The sequence below is a fragment of the Cervus elaphus genome, chromosome 19, assembly GCF_910594005.1.
Source record: "Cervus elaphus chromosome 19, mCerEla1.1, whole genome shotgun sequence".
Lineage (NCBI taxonomy): Eukaryota > Metazoa > Chordata > Mammalia > Artiodactyla > Cervidae > Cervus > Cervus elaphus.
The window spans coordinates 20,493,302-20,510,065 of NC_057833.1; the positions used below are offsets into that span (position 1 = coordinate 20,493,302).

Sequence of the window (16,764 nt, forward strand, 5' to 3'; positions counted from 1 at the left end):
ACATCAAAGAGAGGAAGAACTGTTTTCTACACTGTTTCTAACAATAACTATAATCACTCACACACTCTTGCCTACTGTTGCTTATATACAAGCATTCTTATGATTAATTTTTCTTGTCTTGACATTTACTGAATTTTGCCATCAAAGGCGCATTTGTTTATTTATTTTTACAATCACAAAATTTTTCACAGTAGGTGTTAAGTGTTGAAGTGCATCCCCCACCCCAAATTCATGTGTCAAAGCTCTAACTGCCAACAGCTTACAATGTGACCTTATTTGGAAACAGAATCATTGCAGATATAATTAGTTAGGTTGAGGATGTGAAAAATTTAATAGACAAAAGTAGCAATTAAAGAAAGTTGGGAGATCAGAAGAGGGAGCCTACATGCTTTGTGAAGACAATGGCAGAGCCCAACCAGAAGAAGAAAGACTCTTCTTCCTTACTGGGAAGGACTCAGCCAATGAAAAATCATGGATTCCTTGTTTACTACAGCCCTCCCAACTTTCTTCTCCTATATATAATCATTCTCCTTCCCCTGCCTTTGAAGGACTTGTACGTAGGCTTGTACTTATGGCTTGCCATAGTTACAAATTCCAAATTGAAATTCTCTGTTGATACCGAATAAACCTATCTTTGCAGGAGAAACATCTGGCAGTCTATCTGTTTCAGATCAAAGGATCACACTGGAATAGAGCCAGTTCTTTATCCAATATGACTTACAAGAAAGGAGGATGCCACTTAGAGAAGGATGGCCACATGAGGGAAAGATTGGTATGATGGATCTACAAGAAGAGGAATACCAAGGATGATAAACCACAACCAGAAGCTAGGCAGAGGCTAGAATATTCCACACAGAGTCTCCAAGAGAGCATGGCCCTACCAATCCCTTGATTTTGGACTTCTAGCTTCCAGAACTTTGAGAAAATAAACTTGTGTTAAGTCACCTAGTTTGTGGTACTTTGTTACAACAGCTCTGGGAAACTAATATGGCTGATTAAACTATTTTGTCAAAATCTTTAGCTATCAGTTCGAAACCATAATTCACTCATTCACATATAAAAGGATCACAGCATTGAGTAATAAAATATAAAATTGTAAGTTCACCCAAAAGTTTTTATTGAGCCTGTACAGCTTTTCCTCTTCTGCACTGACCACAGATTTTGAAAGGGTAATTTTCTTTTTATTGAAAGCATTTTGAGAGAAATGTATTTTAGAAATTTCAATCCATGATCTGAGCACTCGGGAACCTTAATCCAATACATGCATCTTGATAGACTAAAATTATTCATGAACTTAACACATAAGCAAATCATTCCTTTAAGAAATCAGAAGACTCACCCTTTTAGAGAAAATGGAATACATTTTAAATGTAATGTTGTATTAATGTGACTGAATAATTGATAACAGAATTTTCAGTCTTGTGAATTTTAAAAATCTCATTTTTATTTCTCTAGAGAGAAGTTTCCCAAGAAATAACTGATATCCTATCATTTGTTACGCTGCATGGATGGGAAGGAGGATGGCCTCTCTGAGATCCTCACAAGGAATGAATCTGAGAGTGACTAAGAAATTGAATTCTGATTTCTGAGATACATAAAATTAGATAAATGGAAATAACATAGAACCTCTTTGATTATATTTATGTAATTTAACTCAATAATATTCATCCAGCATATACTATTAATGTGTGTGCATGTGCTAAGTCGCTTCAGTTGTGTCCGACTCTTTGTGACCCCACGGACTGTAGCCCACCAGGCTCTTCTGTCCATGGGACTCTCCAGGCAAGAATACTGGAGTGAGTTGCCATCCCTCTGACAGGGGATCTTCCCATCTCTTATGTCTCCTGCATTGGAAGGTGGGTTCTTTACCACTAGCACCACCTGGGAAGACCACACTATTAACATGCACCATGAAATGTGCTAGGGACTATGGAAGCCAAAATGTCGCAAGCCACCGTCCTATGGACTGTGGTCCACTGACCCTATGGTCTGCCACTGTCACAGAACTCACATCTTAATAAGACAGACAAAAATGTGATGAAGAAATGAAAACCCCATGTAATGCAGGCTATAGTGTAAATCTGCATAAAGGGTTATGGAAATAAAAATAAGGAATGGTTGATTCTAACTGAATATATTGAAAAACCTACATGTAATTTATTTAAGGGAACCCAGAAGGAAGAATGAGAAAACACTGGTTAGACACCACGGAGAAGGGCCTGACCAAGGAAATAGGAGGGATAGAGGTTTAAAAAGTCAGAGGAATGGTTCTCGTTTGGTACTGGCTGAGAAGATATCTTCCAAACAAAGAAAATAAGTCACTTATTTAGCAGTTTCTACTTGTTAGGCTTTGTGCTATGAATTGAAGTATGTAATGAGATAGCATAATGGAAGCTACCACCACATTTTAAAAAAATATTTGGTGTCTGGAATTTGTAATAAGGGTTGAACTCTACTGCTATAGATTCTAATCGTGACTAGGAATCTAGCCTAAGAGGGGATGGAAGAAAATCTGGCTTACCTTCTTCTTACACTGGGAAAAGTTGGAGGATCCTGAATGCTGATAGAGATGGGAAAGACACCCCATTTGGATTAGTGGGCCCTGACATCATAATAATGGTAGACTAAGGACAGTAACAGACAGAAGACTCCTAGTACAAGAAATGGCCTAATCTCTAGGAATATTCATCCCTGGAAACAGGTTTTAAATTACTTTTCACCTCATAAGACCTTTTTATTATTATATTTTAGTAGTGTTATTCACGTCTGACTCTTCGCAACCCCATGGACTGCAGCCTGCCAGGCTCCTCTGTCCATGGAATTCTCCAGGCAAGAGTACTGGAGCGGGTAGCCATTCCCTTCTCCAGGGGATCATCCCCACCCAGGGAGTGAAACCTGGTCTTTTGCACTACAGGCAGATTCTTCACCGTCTGAGCTGCCAGGGAAACCCCATATTAGATTTCAGTAGAGTTTAGTTAAACATTGAGGTTGCTCTTACTTGTATAGACTTGCCAAAGGCTACCTTAACACATTACTACAAACTATGTGGCTTAAGTAACAGAAACATATTTTCTCACAGTTCTGTACTTTGAAAGTCCAAAATCAAGGCATCTGCCAATCAAGGATTGGTTTCCTCTGAGAGCTGTGAGGAAAACATCTATTCCAGCCTCTCCCCTTGAGTTATAGATGGCCATCTTCACCTGTATCCCTTCACAACACCTTCCCTGTTTGTGTATCTTTGAATCTAAATTTCTCCTTTTTATAAAGGAGTCACATGGGATTACAGTCCACCCTAATGACTTCACTTTAACTTGATTACTTCTACAAAGATTCTATCTCCAAATAAGAAAACATTCTGATGTGGTGGGAGTTAGCATTTCAACATACAAATCTGAGGAGCACATAATTCAACTCATAGCAGTTGTTCTTGGAGAAATTAAAAGCAGAGTCTGTGTCCATGCTTTGGGAGAAGTTGTATGAGAAACGTGGCTACAGTTTGGAGAGGCTAATAACAGGTCTTGAAGTTTGAAAAGGGCTGTCCAGACCGCAGCAGTCTAGATGGATTTGTGGACTGTGAACTATTGCTGTGGGGATTCCCAATATGGTAGAGAAAGGAATTCTGGTGAAAGCCTATATTTTCTATTGTCAATTGATCTTGGAACTTACCTCATTCCTACCTAGACATTTGATGTCTAGATTGATGAAGCTGGAGCCATCTTGGTTATAGGTACCATTATCTCCATTTTTTGCTAGTAAAACCACAACTCAGGACATCAGTGACTCTCCTACGACCCCACTGCTAGTACATAGTATAGACACTCCTCAAACTCAGGGATTTCTATGTTTGTCATCCTTTTCTATTAATCTTCCCAATGGGAAGCGAGAGAGAAGTAAATTTGAAAATAAATAATTCCAAAAATTACTATTTATATGATTAATAAGCAAATTATCTGTCACATACACCATTATATACCCAATGTTTGGCACATAGTAGGAGCTAAAAAATAAAACTCCGAAAGACCAAATAACATCCAGGTAGAGATTTATAGACAGTAGGGAATTAGAAGAGAGATTGGAACTTAAGAGTTGGATATTAGAGACATGAAATATAAGGAATAAAAATAAAAAGAGAGAGAGTAGGAATAGGAAATTTCTGAAAATTAAATCTGGTAAACATTATCTGGGGACAGAAAGAAAAAATGTGTAAGTCAGGGAGCAGGAAAATTTCACAGAAAGAGAGAAAAATAAATAAAAGTAATGCCAGGAGGTTAACTTTTTTTTAATAAAAGGGATGGTTAAAAATATGTGGATCAAGAGCCCAGAGTTAGGGTGAAGAAAGCATAGGATACCTCTTTCTCCTGAGTATCAAGGAAGATAGAGGAGGAGAAGTTTAGCAAAGATTTATACAATTTTTGAGATGAAGGGTAGAGAGGTGAGTTTACATAATAATATGTTTTATGTAAGAAATAGGGAGTTGAGACATACATTGAGAGTAAGATAATCAACATGAAGCAGTACCTGGAGAGCAGAGGTAAAGTCTTGGTGGAGTGTTAGAAAAGAACATTCTCTGAAGATAGACCGTTAAGCTCCAGCCTAAGGGAGGCCAGAATGACTGCTTTGGGGCTTTTGCTTAACAAAATCAGTAGTTAAGGAATCCAAGAGACTTTTTTAGTATATTCAGGATTCAGGATGAGGAGATAATTACAAAGAAGCAAAGACAGGTGACAAAAATATGTCAAATGTTTGGTAACAGTACGATTCAAACAACTAACTAGATCCTAGCTAAGTGCAAACAGAAAGAAAAGTCAAGCAGGTGGGAAGACAGAGGGCCAGGAAAATGGGGCACAGACCATGAAGACCCTAATAAGTTTGAAGAAAAATTTAGAAATGACAGGACAGAAAATAATCTATTAGACATGTCTCCTTTTAAAAGTTCAGGTTGAGAGTTATTTAGACACATCTTTTGCTCTGAAGTTTCTCCTATCTCCCAGAAGCATGGTATCAAGAAGTTAGTGTTTATAATTACGGCTTCTTGAGATATGCCTTTGTGATTTTCATTTTGTAATAACTATCCAAAATGAACCCAATATTTTGTAATAACTATAAATGGAAAGTAACCTTTAAAATTGTATAAAAATGAGAAGTTTTAAATATATATATATAAATACCCCAATAATAAATATTATCCTTGGATCCTACTTATAATTTAATGACTGTTAGAGCACCCTCTATACAGTCTAAACAGTGTATGGCATCTATACACCCTCTATACAGTCTATACAGCTCTATACAGTCAGCAAAAACAAGACCAGGAGCTAACTGTGGCTCAGATCATGAATTCCTTATTGCCAAATTCAGACTTAAATTTAAAAAAGAAGGGAAAACCATTAGGCCATTCAGGTATGACCTAAATCAAATCCCTTATGATTATACAGTGGGAGTGACAGATTCAAAGCATTAGATCTGATAGACAGAGTGCCTGAATAACTATGGATGGAGATTCATGACATTGTACAGGAGGTAGTGATCAAGACCATCCCCAAGAAAATAAAAGCAAAAAGGCAAAACGGTTGTCTGAGGAGGCCTTACAAATAGCTGAGAAAAGAAGAGAAGCTAAAGGCAAGAGAGAAAAGGAAAGATATACCCATTTGAATGCAGAGTTCCAAAGAATAGCAAGGAGAGATAGGAAAGCCTTCTTCAGTGATCAATGCAAAGAAATAGAGGAAAATAATAGAATGGGAAAGACTAGAGATCTCTTCAAGAAAATTAGAGATACCAAGGGAACATTTCATGCAAAGATGGGCACAATGAACGACAGAAATGGTATGGACCTAACAGAAGCAGAAGATATTAAGAAGAGGTTGCAATAAACAGAACTATACAAAAAAGATCTTCATGACCCAGATAACCACGAGGGTGTGGTCACTCACCTAGAGCCAGACATCCCGGAGTACAAAGTCAAGTGGGCCTTGAGAAGAATCACTACAAAGAAAGCTGGAGGAGGTGATGGAATTCCAGCTGAGCTATTTCAAATCCTAAAAGATGATGCTGTGAAAGTGCTGCACCCAATATGTCAGCAAATTTGGAAAATTCAGCAGTGGCCACAGGACTGGAAAAGGTCAGTTTTCATTCCAATCCCAAAGACGGGCAATGCCAAAGAATGTTCAAACTACTGCACAATTTCACTCATCTCATACACTAGCAAAGCAATGCTCAAAATTCTCCAAGCCAGATTTCAACAGTACGTGAACTGTGAACTTCCAGATGTTCAAACTGGATTTAGAAAAGTCAGAGGAACCAGAAATCAAATTCTCAACATCCACTGGACCATCAAAAAAGCAAGAGAGTTCCAGAAAAACATCTGCTTTATTGACTACACCAAAGCATTTCACTGTGTGGATCACAACAAGCTGGGGAAAATTCTTCAAGAGATGGGAATACCAGACCAACTGACCTGCCTCCTGAGAAATCTGTATGCCAGTCAATAAGTAACAGAACTGGATATGGAAAAACACAGTGGTTCCAAATCGGGAAGGGAGTATGTCAAGGCTGTATATTGTCACCCTGCTTAATTAATGTATATGCATGAGAAATGCTGAGCTGGATGGAGCACAAGCTGGAATCAAAACTGCTGGGAGAAATATCAATAACCTCAGATATTCAGATAACACCACCCTTATGGCAGAAAGTGAAGAAGAACAAAAGAGCCTCTTGATGAAAATGAAAGAGAAGAATGAAAAAGTTGGCTTGAAACTCAACATTCAGAAAACTAAGATCATGACATCTGGTCCCATCACTTCATGGTAAATAGATGGGGAAACAATGGAAACAGTGAGAGACTTTATTTTTTTGGGCTCCAAAATCACTGCAGATGGTGACTGCAGTCGTGAAATTAAAAACAGCTTGACCCTTGGAAGAAAAGTTATGACCAATTACTTTGCCAAAGAAGGTCCATCTAATCAAAGCTATGGTTTTTTCAGTAGTCATGTATGGATGTGAGAATTGAACTATAAAGAAAGCTGAGCGCCGAAGGACTGATGCTTTTGAACTGTGGTGTTGGAGACTCTTGAGAGTCCCTTGGACTGCAAGGAGATCCAACCAGTCCATCCTAAAGGAAATCAGTCCTGAATATTCATTGGAAGGACTGATGTTGAAGCTGAAACTTCAATACTTTGGCCACCTGATGTGAAGAACTGACTCATTGGAAAATACCCTGATGCTGGGAAAGATTGAAGGCAAGAGGAGAAGGGGGCGACAAAGGATAAAATGGTTGGATGGCATCACCGACTCAATGGACATGAGTTTGAGTAAGCTCTGGGGGTTGGTGATGGACAAGGAAGTCTGGCGTGTTGCAGTCCATGGGGTCGCAGATAGTCAGATACAACTGAGCAACTGAACTGAACTGAGAGCACGCTCTATCAAAGGTAACAACATGTTTTTTAACTGTATAATATCACATGTGTCTTGGGGATTTTACTTTCCTTAAACACAAAGAAGATAAAATATTTTAAATTTCAACTAGAAAAAAAATGTTAGAGAAAAATAAGTTTGTATAATAAAAAGAGTAATAATTCTTTTTAATCCCAGCATTCTGTTTTGAAGACATATTTCTTCATTCCTTTCAGAGAATATTAAGTACTTAAATTCTATCCTCCTCATGGCAAAACAATGCTGGCAATGTTCAGACCTGCTTTGTATCCATAAAGTAGAGTAACAATTCCTAACGGGTTTTTCTTTTTCTTTTTGTCAGTAGACTTTTCAAGCATTAGTTATCTTTCAGCCAGCTATTGAAATCCGTCTTTAAGTGAAAACATAAGAACCAGAGTGATAAAATGACATTACCAACCTAGGAAGGCTTATTTCCACTTCCTGTTCTTGCATCTCAGAGAACCATTGCAGGATTTGATGAGCAGTAATTAGCTTTTCCATTTCTTCTATGTTCATGTGTTCTGCAGGAAGTATGATAATTAAACTAAACTCATCGCGTTTATAAGGTAATTCCAAAACCTGGTAGTTTATGGAGGATTCAGAAAAATAACCTGAAACAGAGAAAATAAAATATTAATGTGCTTAGCAATTCCCAAAGTTGTCCTTTAGAGTGTGATTTTTTTTTTCACATTACCGTATTTCGTTCTCAGAAGAGCCTTCATCATTGGAATTTTGACTGCTGTGCCATCTTTCAGAGTGAAATTCATCAGTTGTGTGTCTTCTTTGTTGAATTTCTGTTTCCAATCCCCTTTGAAATAAATAGCATTCACCAGAACAAGCCGAGTCAGAGGACCAAATTCTTCCCCTGAAAACATGTCTTTAATTTTTCCTGGGGAGGGAATAGAGGAAGAGGCAGAAAGAAACATGCAACAGTGATTCAAAGAACTGCTTTAAATAGAATTAAAACAAAAATTTACCTTGCTAATCAATTAAAAATAGAGTGCTTTATCATTTAAACTTGGCAATTTTGGAGGTGTTAAGGAGGAGCTTTATTAAATATTCACAAAGCAACAGGTACAAACAGGGCTTCATTAGGAAACAGGAGATACGGAATTATCTTAGACAAATTTAGACAGACCTAGCAATGGCTGCTCTTTGGTGAAATCAATTGTGTAAATTGCTTTTCAGACAGAAAGAACAAAATCAAGTATCTCTTCCTACATATCTGTTGTTATTTTTCAAGCTTTATTTCAAAGTTCTTCAGCAAGTCAATCAGAATTAATAAATTAGTGGTCCACTCAAATTCTCTGCTATTGCATCTGTAGCCATTTACCATTGAGAAAGGGTAAGAATGGAGGTGCTAATGTGATATTCCTCTTGCAAAAAAAACAGTCTCTGATTTCTATGTCTAATAAGTGTTTCAAAGTTATGAGTCAAAAGCATGATCAGGTGCCTTGGAGCTCTCTAAGGATGCTCTTAATGTGTATCCCAGTAATAGGACTTGCCTGTAAACAGTGCTCACAACACCCATCTCACATTTTCAACTTATGCTTCTCCATCGGAGGCTCCCCACATAAAACAGAATCTCATCTTACACATCACAGTTGTTTTTGTGTAAAATAGCAGAATGAATGAATGAAGAAACAAGTTGCTATAAATTGAGGGCCTGATATATACTGGTCTCTTCACACACATCCTTTTGAATCTCTCAATAATCCTGAAACATTGTAACAGTATCCTCATTTTAAATGGGGCGTGGCTTAGAACTTGTCAGGATTTGAACTCAGATCTGTATGAGCTTAAACTTGTGTTCTACTATGTCTCTCAGTGGTGCCTTTGGAGTTTCTGCTAGCTTATCCCTAAAAGTTTAGATTACAACTTTATGATGGCACTATCAATGTTTATTATGAAACATTAACACAGCCAGCTAATATGTGTTAATTATTTACAGTGTATGTGGGAAAGAAGTCATCTGAGATTGATAGATCTAAGTCTTATCTGGCCAAAGATATTATTCCTGCTGCCATACTTAAAAAAACACACTTTAACAAAAGATTACTATTAAAATTCTTCCAGTAAGAATTCTCAAACAGGTTACCTGTCCAAGAAAAATCTGTATACTTTTCAAAGCAGCTCACAGTTTCTCTCTATTTTACAATTTAGTGTTAATTTGAATAACAGGGAAGCAAAACAGAGGAACTGATCCCTCTGAGCCATAGTTTAATAGGAAAATATTCAATCATTCTTTACTTTAGTATATTAAAAACCATGAATACAATGGCAAATAATGACTTTATGGAAATGTGAAACTTTACCATCTGTTTTGCTTTCTACCCAGGTACTTATTGTCTCTGCACAAGCCTTTGCATTCTGAAAATCCACCAGTTTTATGGCACTCTGAAAAAATTCCTCGTTGCCATGGAGATACTGTTCTTTCACAGTGAATCCTTCTTGAAGGTAGAGGGCATTGGCAAGATTAAATGTAAATTCTTGTTTTTTCTCTGAGATGGCAGAGAAAAATGACTTCAGCTCAGAAAATTCTTCTCCTGAAAAATAATTATAATGTACACTGACATACTGAACAACATAAAAACAACAGCTTCTCAGCTTTACTTCTAAGCGCTCTGATTCATATCACCATTTTTTAGCACCCTAAGGTATAACTAACGATATTTTCTAAGTTAGTATAAATATTTTAAGCATTTATCTCTTGTGGAATACGCATTTTGTAGAGAAACCAGCTCTCCTACAGGAAAAAAATGTCCATGTAAATTTGAAATTTGTCAAAAATGAGAATATGCATTTAAAAAGGTTGAAGGAAACTCCCTCTTTATAGTCAAATTTAGCTCATTCTTAGTTGTTGGAAAGGTATCTTTAGAGTCTCATTCTATGCATAACATGAGATATTTGTGAAGGAGGAATACTAATGAATACTGAAGAGGGCTAAGACAGTGATGAGCAATCCTTTTCAATACTATTTTTATTTCAGTTTAAGAAAGAATTGCTCTCTTATGATGAACTGTGCCTGTCCAAGTTTTGAAATTTATGAGGTAACCCCTGTAATCATCTCTAGAGATGCTAAGGATCAGAATTGCCTGTGTCTCCACGTTCATGAGTCTCTATACTTTGGTTGTCTACGTGAACAATAAAAATCTTTAACCATTCCGACTCTAACCACTAGAGTGGTCTTAGAGTCAGCGAAGAATCACTGTCGGCCTATACCTGTTTATCGTCGGGTCATTCTGACTACAGTGTTGACAGAAAGGTGTATGTGCTATGAAAGAATTCAGCTCTGATCGTTGCTCAGGGGCTTCCAATTTATTACCGGAAGGCATCAATATTTTATATTTCCTTCTGGCTTAATTTTGGAACTCAATCATTAAATCTGGGAACTGTATTTCAAATCCACAGTTCTTCAGAGCCTTTGTTTATTTTGAGTTAAATACTGAAAATACTACTTTCACAACTTAAAATTTGATTGCATGCAATTTATCTCTATTGAAGAAAACACAAATGGTTCATCATTGGGAAATGTCCACTGAATAAAGAATAAAAGACTGAGAGGAACTTGCTGTGAGGTGTCTATTGGAAATCAGATGTGTACATGTGTGTGTAAACATTTTATTAATATCAGAGAGCTAGTAGCCCATAGGACATCCTTGTGCAAATAAGTTGTGCTCTCGCTGGGTGGTGGTGGGGGGTCCCCATTACCTCATATCTTGTCCAGCTGAGTGAAGGCCACATTTCAGTCCCCACTTGTCCTTTGGTTCTGGTTCGTTGTGTCCAACTCTTTTGTGACCCCAGGGACGGTAGCCCTCCAGGCTTCTCTGTCCATGGAATTTTCCAGGCAAGAGTACTGGAGTGGGTTGCTATTTCCTACTCCAGGGGATCTTCCTAACCCAGGGATCAAACCCTACTGAGCCATCCGGGAAGGTTCTCTTATGCAAATTCAGCGTACATAACCACAGAACAGACTCGGAAGGTATACTGCATTACATTTCAAACGCCGTGATTCTCCATTCATGGGGATATAGACACAGATGTAAACAATTTTAGATACAAAAACGTTCTTCCATATGATTGGATCTGAAGAATATCAGTGATTCTTTACAACCCTGGAATTCCTTACATAATGAAGAATGTTAATCTATTTTACTTATTTATACAATTATTTCAGATGCAATCACTTCTTGCTATTAGAAGCGGAAATATTATCTCAATAGCTGAAAAGTTACCAAGATGACTTTCTGAGTGAAGACATGACAGCTTCTCCAAAAGAATTAATTAAAGTCGGGAATAAAATGGCAAACTTTGAAACCAATTTTCAGAAGTTCATAATTTATGAACATCTTTAAAGGATTGGGAGAAAAAAGGAGAGGAGGAAAAAAAATAGTTCCAACTCATTTGTCAGAGCAAATAAATTTATGTCATGTACTTTAGGTCTAAGACTGTATGACAGTCAGCTGCTCTTTGATAAATTGCTGGACTCAGAAGTCAATGAAAAAAATATCACCAATAGCACAAGTTTGGAGAATATAAAGTTATCTGCCTTATAAACTTAATTTACAGATTAACAGCTTCTTTTAGCATAGATCAAAAAGAATACATATACATGGATCCTAATCAGCAGTAAGTTTATTTCATTTCCTAAAATAGAGCCATGGGAAACCTATAGGTCTTGGAGTGAATGTGACTTTTGGTTTGGTTGTACCAGACCTCCAAAAAGTTCTAAACTTTAGTACATGTTTACTTCTCCTGCTATTGAAAGCCTGAAGGCCAATTGTGTGTACAATGTGAGAAATCCAAAGTTGAAAACAAAGGCAGTCACAGGATTATAGATTGTTTTAGCTGAAAGGTCCGTGTGTGCTGTGCAGTGCTTAGTCGCTCAGTCATGTCTGACTTTTTGTGGCCCAATGAACTGTAGACCTCCCCAGGCTCCTCTGTCCATGGATATTCTCCAGGCAAGAATACTGGAGTGGGTTGCCATGCCCTCCTCAAGGGTATCTTCCCAACCCAGAGATCAAACCCAAGTCTCCTGCATTGCAGGTGGATTCTTTACCATCTGAGCCACCAGGGAAGCCCATAGAAATCATCTAATCCAAACTTATTTTATAATGAAGAATCTAAAATCCAGAGAGATAAGCTAGCTTGAAAGGTGCCCCATCACAGGGTCATTTGGATGCATAACTGAGCCGGGAGTTCATGGCAGTTCTCTTTCCATAAACTGCTTAGAATAAAGAAACACCTTTAAGCTAGTCTTCAATCAATAAGCAACTTTATTAGAAGCAAAGCAAAATGGAGTATTATCAGATGCTCTGTAAACAGGAGAAGGTAAATTCTGAACAGATTGTTTTAGCAATGGGGAAAGAAGAGTAAGTGAGGACGCTGAGAGCTCCGGTGTGGGTAGGATGCCAGGAGCTATAAGCCCATCTGCAGAATAAGCAGGTTGTGAAACAGGTTGGTAGCAGGGAAGGCAAATATAGCCTGATCAACAGATAGCACCATTTGACAATCAGAGGAAACTGAAGGCAGGGCCAGGACCAAGATGGGTCAACGAGACCCTCATTTTGGCATAAAGTTTAAGGAGATGGCAACAAATTCAGTAATCAGGATAAACAATATTTTACTGAAATATATTTTTAATATCAATATTAACACAAAGAAATTCATGATGAACAAAACATAAAAATTTAAAGGCAAGATCATAATTATTGATCTTTATTTTTGCCCTGAGTTCCAGTATGGCCCTACCAGGAACTACCTTCTGATCTGTTGAACCCTTTGTTTTACCCTGAAATCATTTTGCATCTCTTTCTTTTCATCTTCCTGCACTTTTTTCTCTCTGCTCTCCTCCTTAACTTCTTTCTAAAAATTTTCCAGAGTTTAATATTTATATTTTCTCCTTTTTTGGTTGGTCTTTCTTTTCTTTTTGCACTTACCCCCCATCTGTGCCTTTCTCTCCTTTAACAAAGTATAAGAGATAGTAGCAAGGAGATCCAACCAGTCAGTTCTAAAGAAAATCAACCCTGAATATTCATTGAAAGGACTGATGCTGAAGCTGAAGGTCCAGCACTTTAGCCACCTGATGCAAAGAGCCGACTCCTTGGAAAAGACCCTGATGCTGGGAAAGGCTGAAGGCAGGAAGAGAAGGGGATGACAGAGGCTAAGATGGGGGGATGGCATCACCAACTCGATGGACGTGAATTTGAGCAAGCTCCGGGAGATGGTGAATGACAGGGAAGCCTGGCGTGCTGCGGTCCATGGGGTTGCAAAGAGTCAGACATGAGCTGAGTGACTGAACAGCTACAATAACAACAAGAGATAGCGAGTTTGGTAGATTTTGTTATGTATGTTACAAAGTTAATGTTTAATTATGCATATATACTCTTTCAAAGAAAATATTAAAATGTTCATTGTTGCTCTTGTGATCTATAACCATCAGTGAATCATTTTTGGAATTAGTTCTGGGCAAGTTACTCAAACTTTCTTTGCCTTTGTGTCCTCATCTGTATAGCAGGTTTATGTCTGGCTCACAGAGTAACTGTGAAGAGTAAATAAAATAAAGTATACTGAGTACATAAAACAGTGACTGGTACACTATATATATTTGATAGTTTTAGCATTGTTATTATTATGTTCACAGTCCAGAGTTGTTAAGACTCCCATGTTCCTCTGTAAGAAGGATTCATTTAAAGTAATTTAAATTTCAGAGGCTCTAATTTTGCTAGTTTATCATGGAATCAACTTTATGTATTTTCATGAACGTTCTACTGCTTTTCAAAGCAATATCATGTGATATAAATGTTTCTGGGACTGTGTCGTGGGATTTACTGAAATTAACACAGACAATGAGACTAGATCTGGAATACAGTGACTTCATTTTACATTATCCACAAAGGAGAACTCTGTCAAGTAACTTCACTATCACCAGTTTCTTTTCCATGTAAAATTGCCTTTAAAATGAAGTAAATAGAACTTGGTAAATAGTTTATTCAGGAAAACAGTTTCCTAAATGTAACTACTCTATGCTGGACTTCCCTAGTGGCTCAGCAAAAAGAATCTGCCTGCAATGCAGGAGACATGGTTGGAAAGACCCGCTGGAGAAGGAAATGGTAACCCACTCCAGTCTTCTTGCCTGGAGAATTCCATGGACAGAGGAACCTGGCAGGCTACAGTCCACGGGGTCAAAAGAGTCAGACACAAATTAGAAACTAAACAACAACAACAATTCTATGCCAGGGCAGACATACTGAAATTAGTTACAGTTACAGTAATTACATACCCCCCAAAAAAATCTGGATATCGCCTCTAATATTTAGGACACGATATCTGACAGTGACATCAAAGTTTAAAATTCAAATCATTATGGAACTTGGAAGCCCAGGATAGCTAGGGAGATGGACAACCACCCCTTAAGATGGGATACCAGCACTAGACCATCTACACGGTGTCTCACGTAGGCCATTGAGAGACTAGATAACAACCACTCATACACAAAAGGGTCTCTGATGAGTCACGTAAATGATTCTTTTAAAAAATATTTAGAAATTATTAAATAAGCTTTGAAACTGTATAAGTAAATGCTTTTTCTTGGTCTCATTTAAGTGAAAAAGGTAATTTCAATTAAAAGGCTATCTTTTAAAAGCCTACAAAATAATGAGAGACACACAAAGATTTCTGGGTGAGGTTGCTCACTGAAGCATTTTTATAAAAGAAGTACTGGAAACTACTTAATCAGGAAGGATTAGGTAAATATGCAATGGTGTTTCCATTAGAGACAATAAAATGCAGCAATTAAAAATATACTCTGAAACAATTGCATGATATGAAAAAAAAAATCAGAACACAGTAAGTACTAGTGGAAGAATATAGGTATACATATTTATGGGTGTATATCCACTCATACACACAAACATGCACACACAACATGATCTCAATGAAAACTGGCCAAAACAGGCCAGAAGAAAATATTACTGACATAGTCAGTAATGTATATAGAATCAATTTTTTATAAATTATTTTGGTAGTATTTTCCTTAAGAAACAATAAAATTGCTTACATTGACAATTATTTGCATTTAAAATTCTCCATATTATTATAATTTTATACCTTTCATAACTTTCAAAATTTACTAAAGTTGTACAACCCTTAGCTTCTCTAATAGTTTAAAAATAAATTTGCCCAGATCTTATCCAGTGTAAATAATCATAAGGAAGAATTTTACCAGTTGAGGTTTCCTGAATTTTTAAAGTTTGTCTTATCTGCTGTTGTGCTTTTCCTCTTGCTCCCAGTTGTATCATTCCAAGGGCCAAAGTTGTTCCAAGAGGTGAAATTATGATGTTGTTTTTATGAGATAAACCAACAGCTTGATAAAGATCCACTACAAATTCAGTATTTCTTTGAGCCAAGGGGCTTGAGGCTCGACTTCCAGAAAAAGTCAATAGGAGACTCCACAGCAGGATCTTATCCATTTTGACCTCTGTGCATTCATTAATTCAAAAGTTATTAGTTTTTAAAAATAATCAGAGTTTATCATAGTAAGTTCAACAGAAAGATTTCTGCCTATTAGAACTTTCCATCTTATTGGAACAAACTACCACAAAATTATTTTAATGCCAATTTTCAGACTAAAAGCATGATCTATTAGGAGAAATGGGCCATGTGCTGTTAACATTTTTTACATGCATTCAACAAGCAGTATAGAATGTATTGCAGCTTCTTGGAACATTATCAACAGTAATACTATCTCTGAATATCTATAGGATACTTTTTTGTATCTTTTCCCATGGTTTTAAATGAGACACTTGTGACTCTGATACCAAGGGAAATTTCTGTCCAGATGACTCTAAAACAGGTAAAAGAACAAAAGGAGAAGTGGAATAAAAGCTGAATACATTCCAGTGTGGTTTTGAACATATAACATTAGGAAGTTAAGGTATTCTAAATCAACTGAGTAATCTGGCTAACTTCTTATAGTAACAAGTCTCACACATTAAAGAATCCTGCTACTGTAGGATGAAAGAACTTCCAAACCCACCTCACACTTTTCCAAGGGAAGTACAAAAAAAAAAAAGCTCAGAAAAAAATCATAAAGAAACAAAATTGCAATCAAATACAAACGGTACAGTAATAACATAAGAAAGCAATTTTTAAAAATCAAAGAATAATTTGACAAACAAATTAACAAATATAAGAAAGTTGCAATTGAAAACTGTAACCAATTCACAACACTAATGACATCCTATTAAAACACTCTCCACAAAAAAAAAAAAAAAAAAAAACACTCTCCACAAAACTTGCAGGAAATCCAACCATCTCATTACATCTGGAGTAGGA

At 36.9% G+C, this 16,764-nt stretch overlaps 1 protein-coding gene across 1 annotated transcript in view; it reads right to left on the bottom strand.

Annotated features, from left to right (window-relative positions):
• SERPINI2 (serpin family I member 2) overlaps positions 1-15,942 on the bottom strand; it is a 32,975-nt gene extending 17,033 nt beyond the window's left edge. Inside the window, exons 1-4 of the mRNA XM_043874820.1 lie at positions 15,653-15,942; positions 9,744-9,974; positions 8,123-8,317; positions 7,847-8,039 (exon numbers count right to left, since the gene is read on the bottom strand). Of these exons, the coding sequence (XP_043730755.1) occupies positions 7,847-8,039; positions 8,123-8,317; positions 9,744-9,974; positions 15,653-15,899 (866 nt within the window). The 5' untranslated portion in view covers positions 15,900-15,942. The remainder of the gene's footprint in view (positions 1-7,846; positions 8,040-8,122; positions 8,318-9,743; positions 9,975-15,652) is intronic.
• Positions 15,943-16,764: the final 822 nt, after the last annotated feature.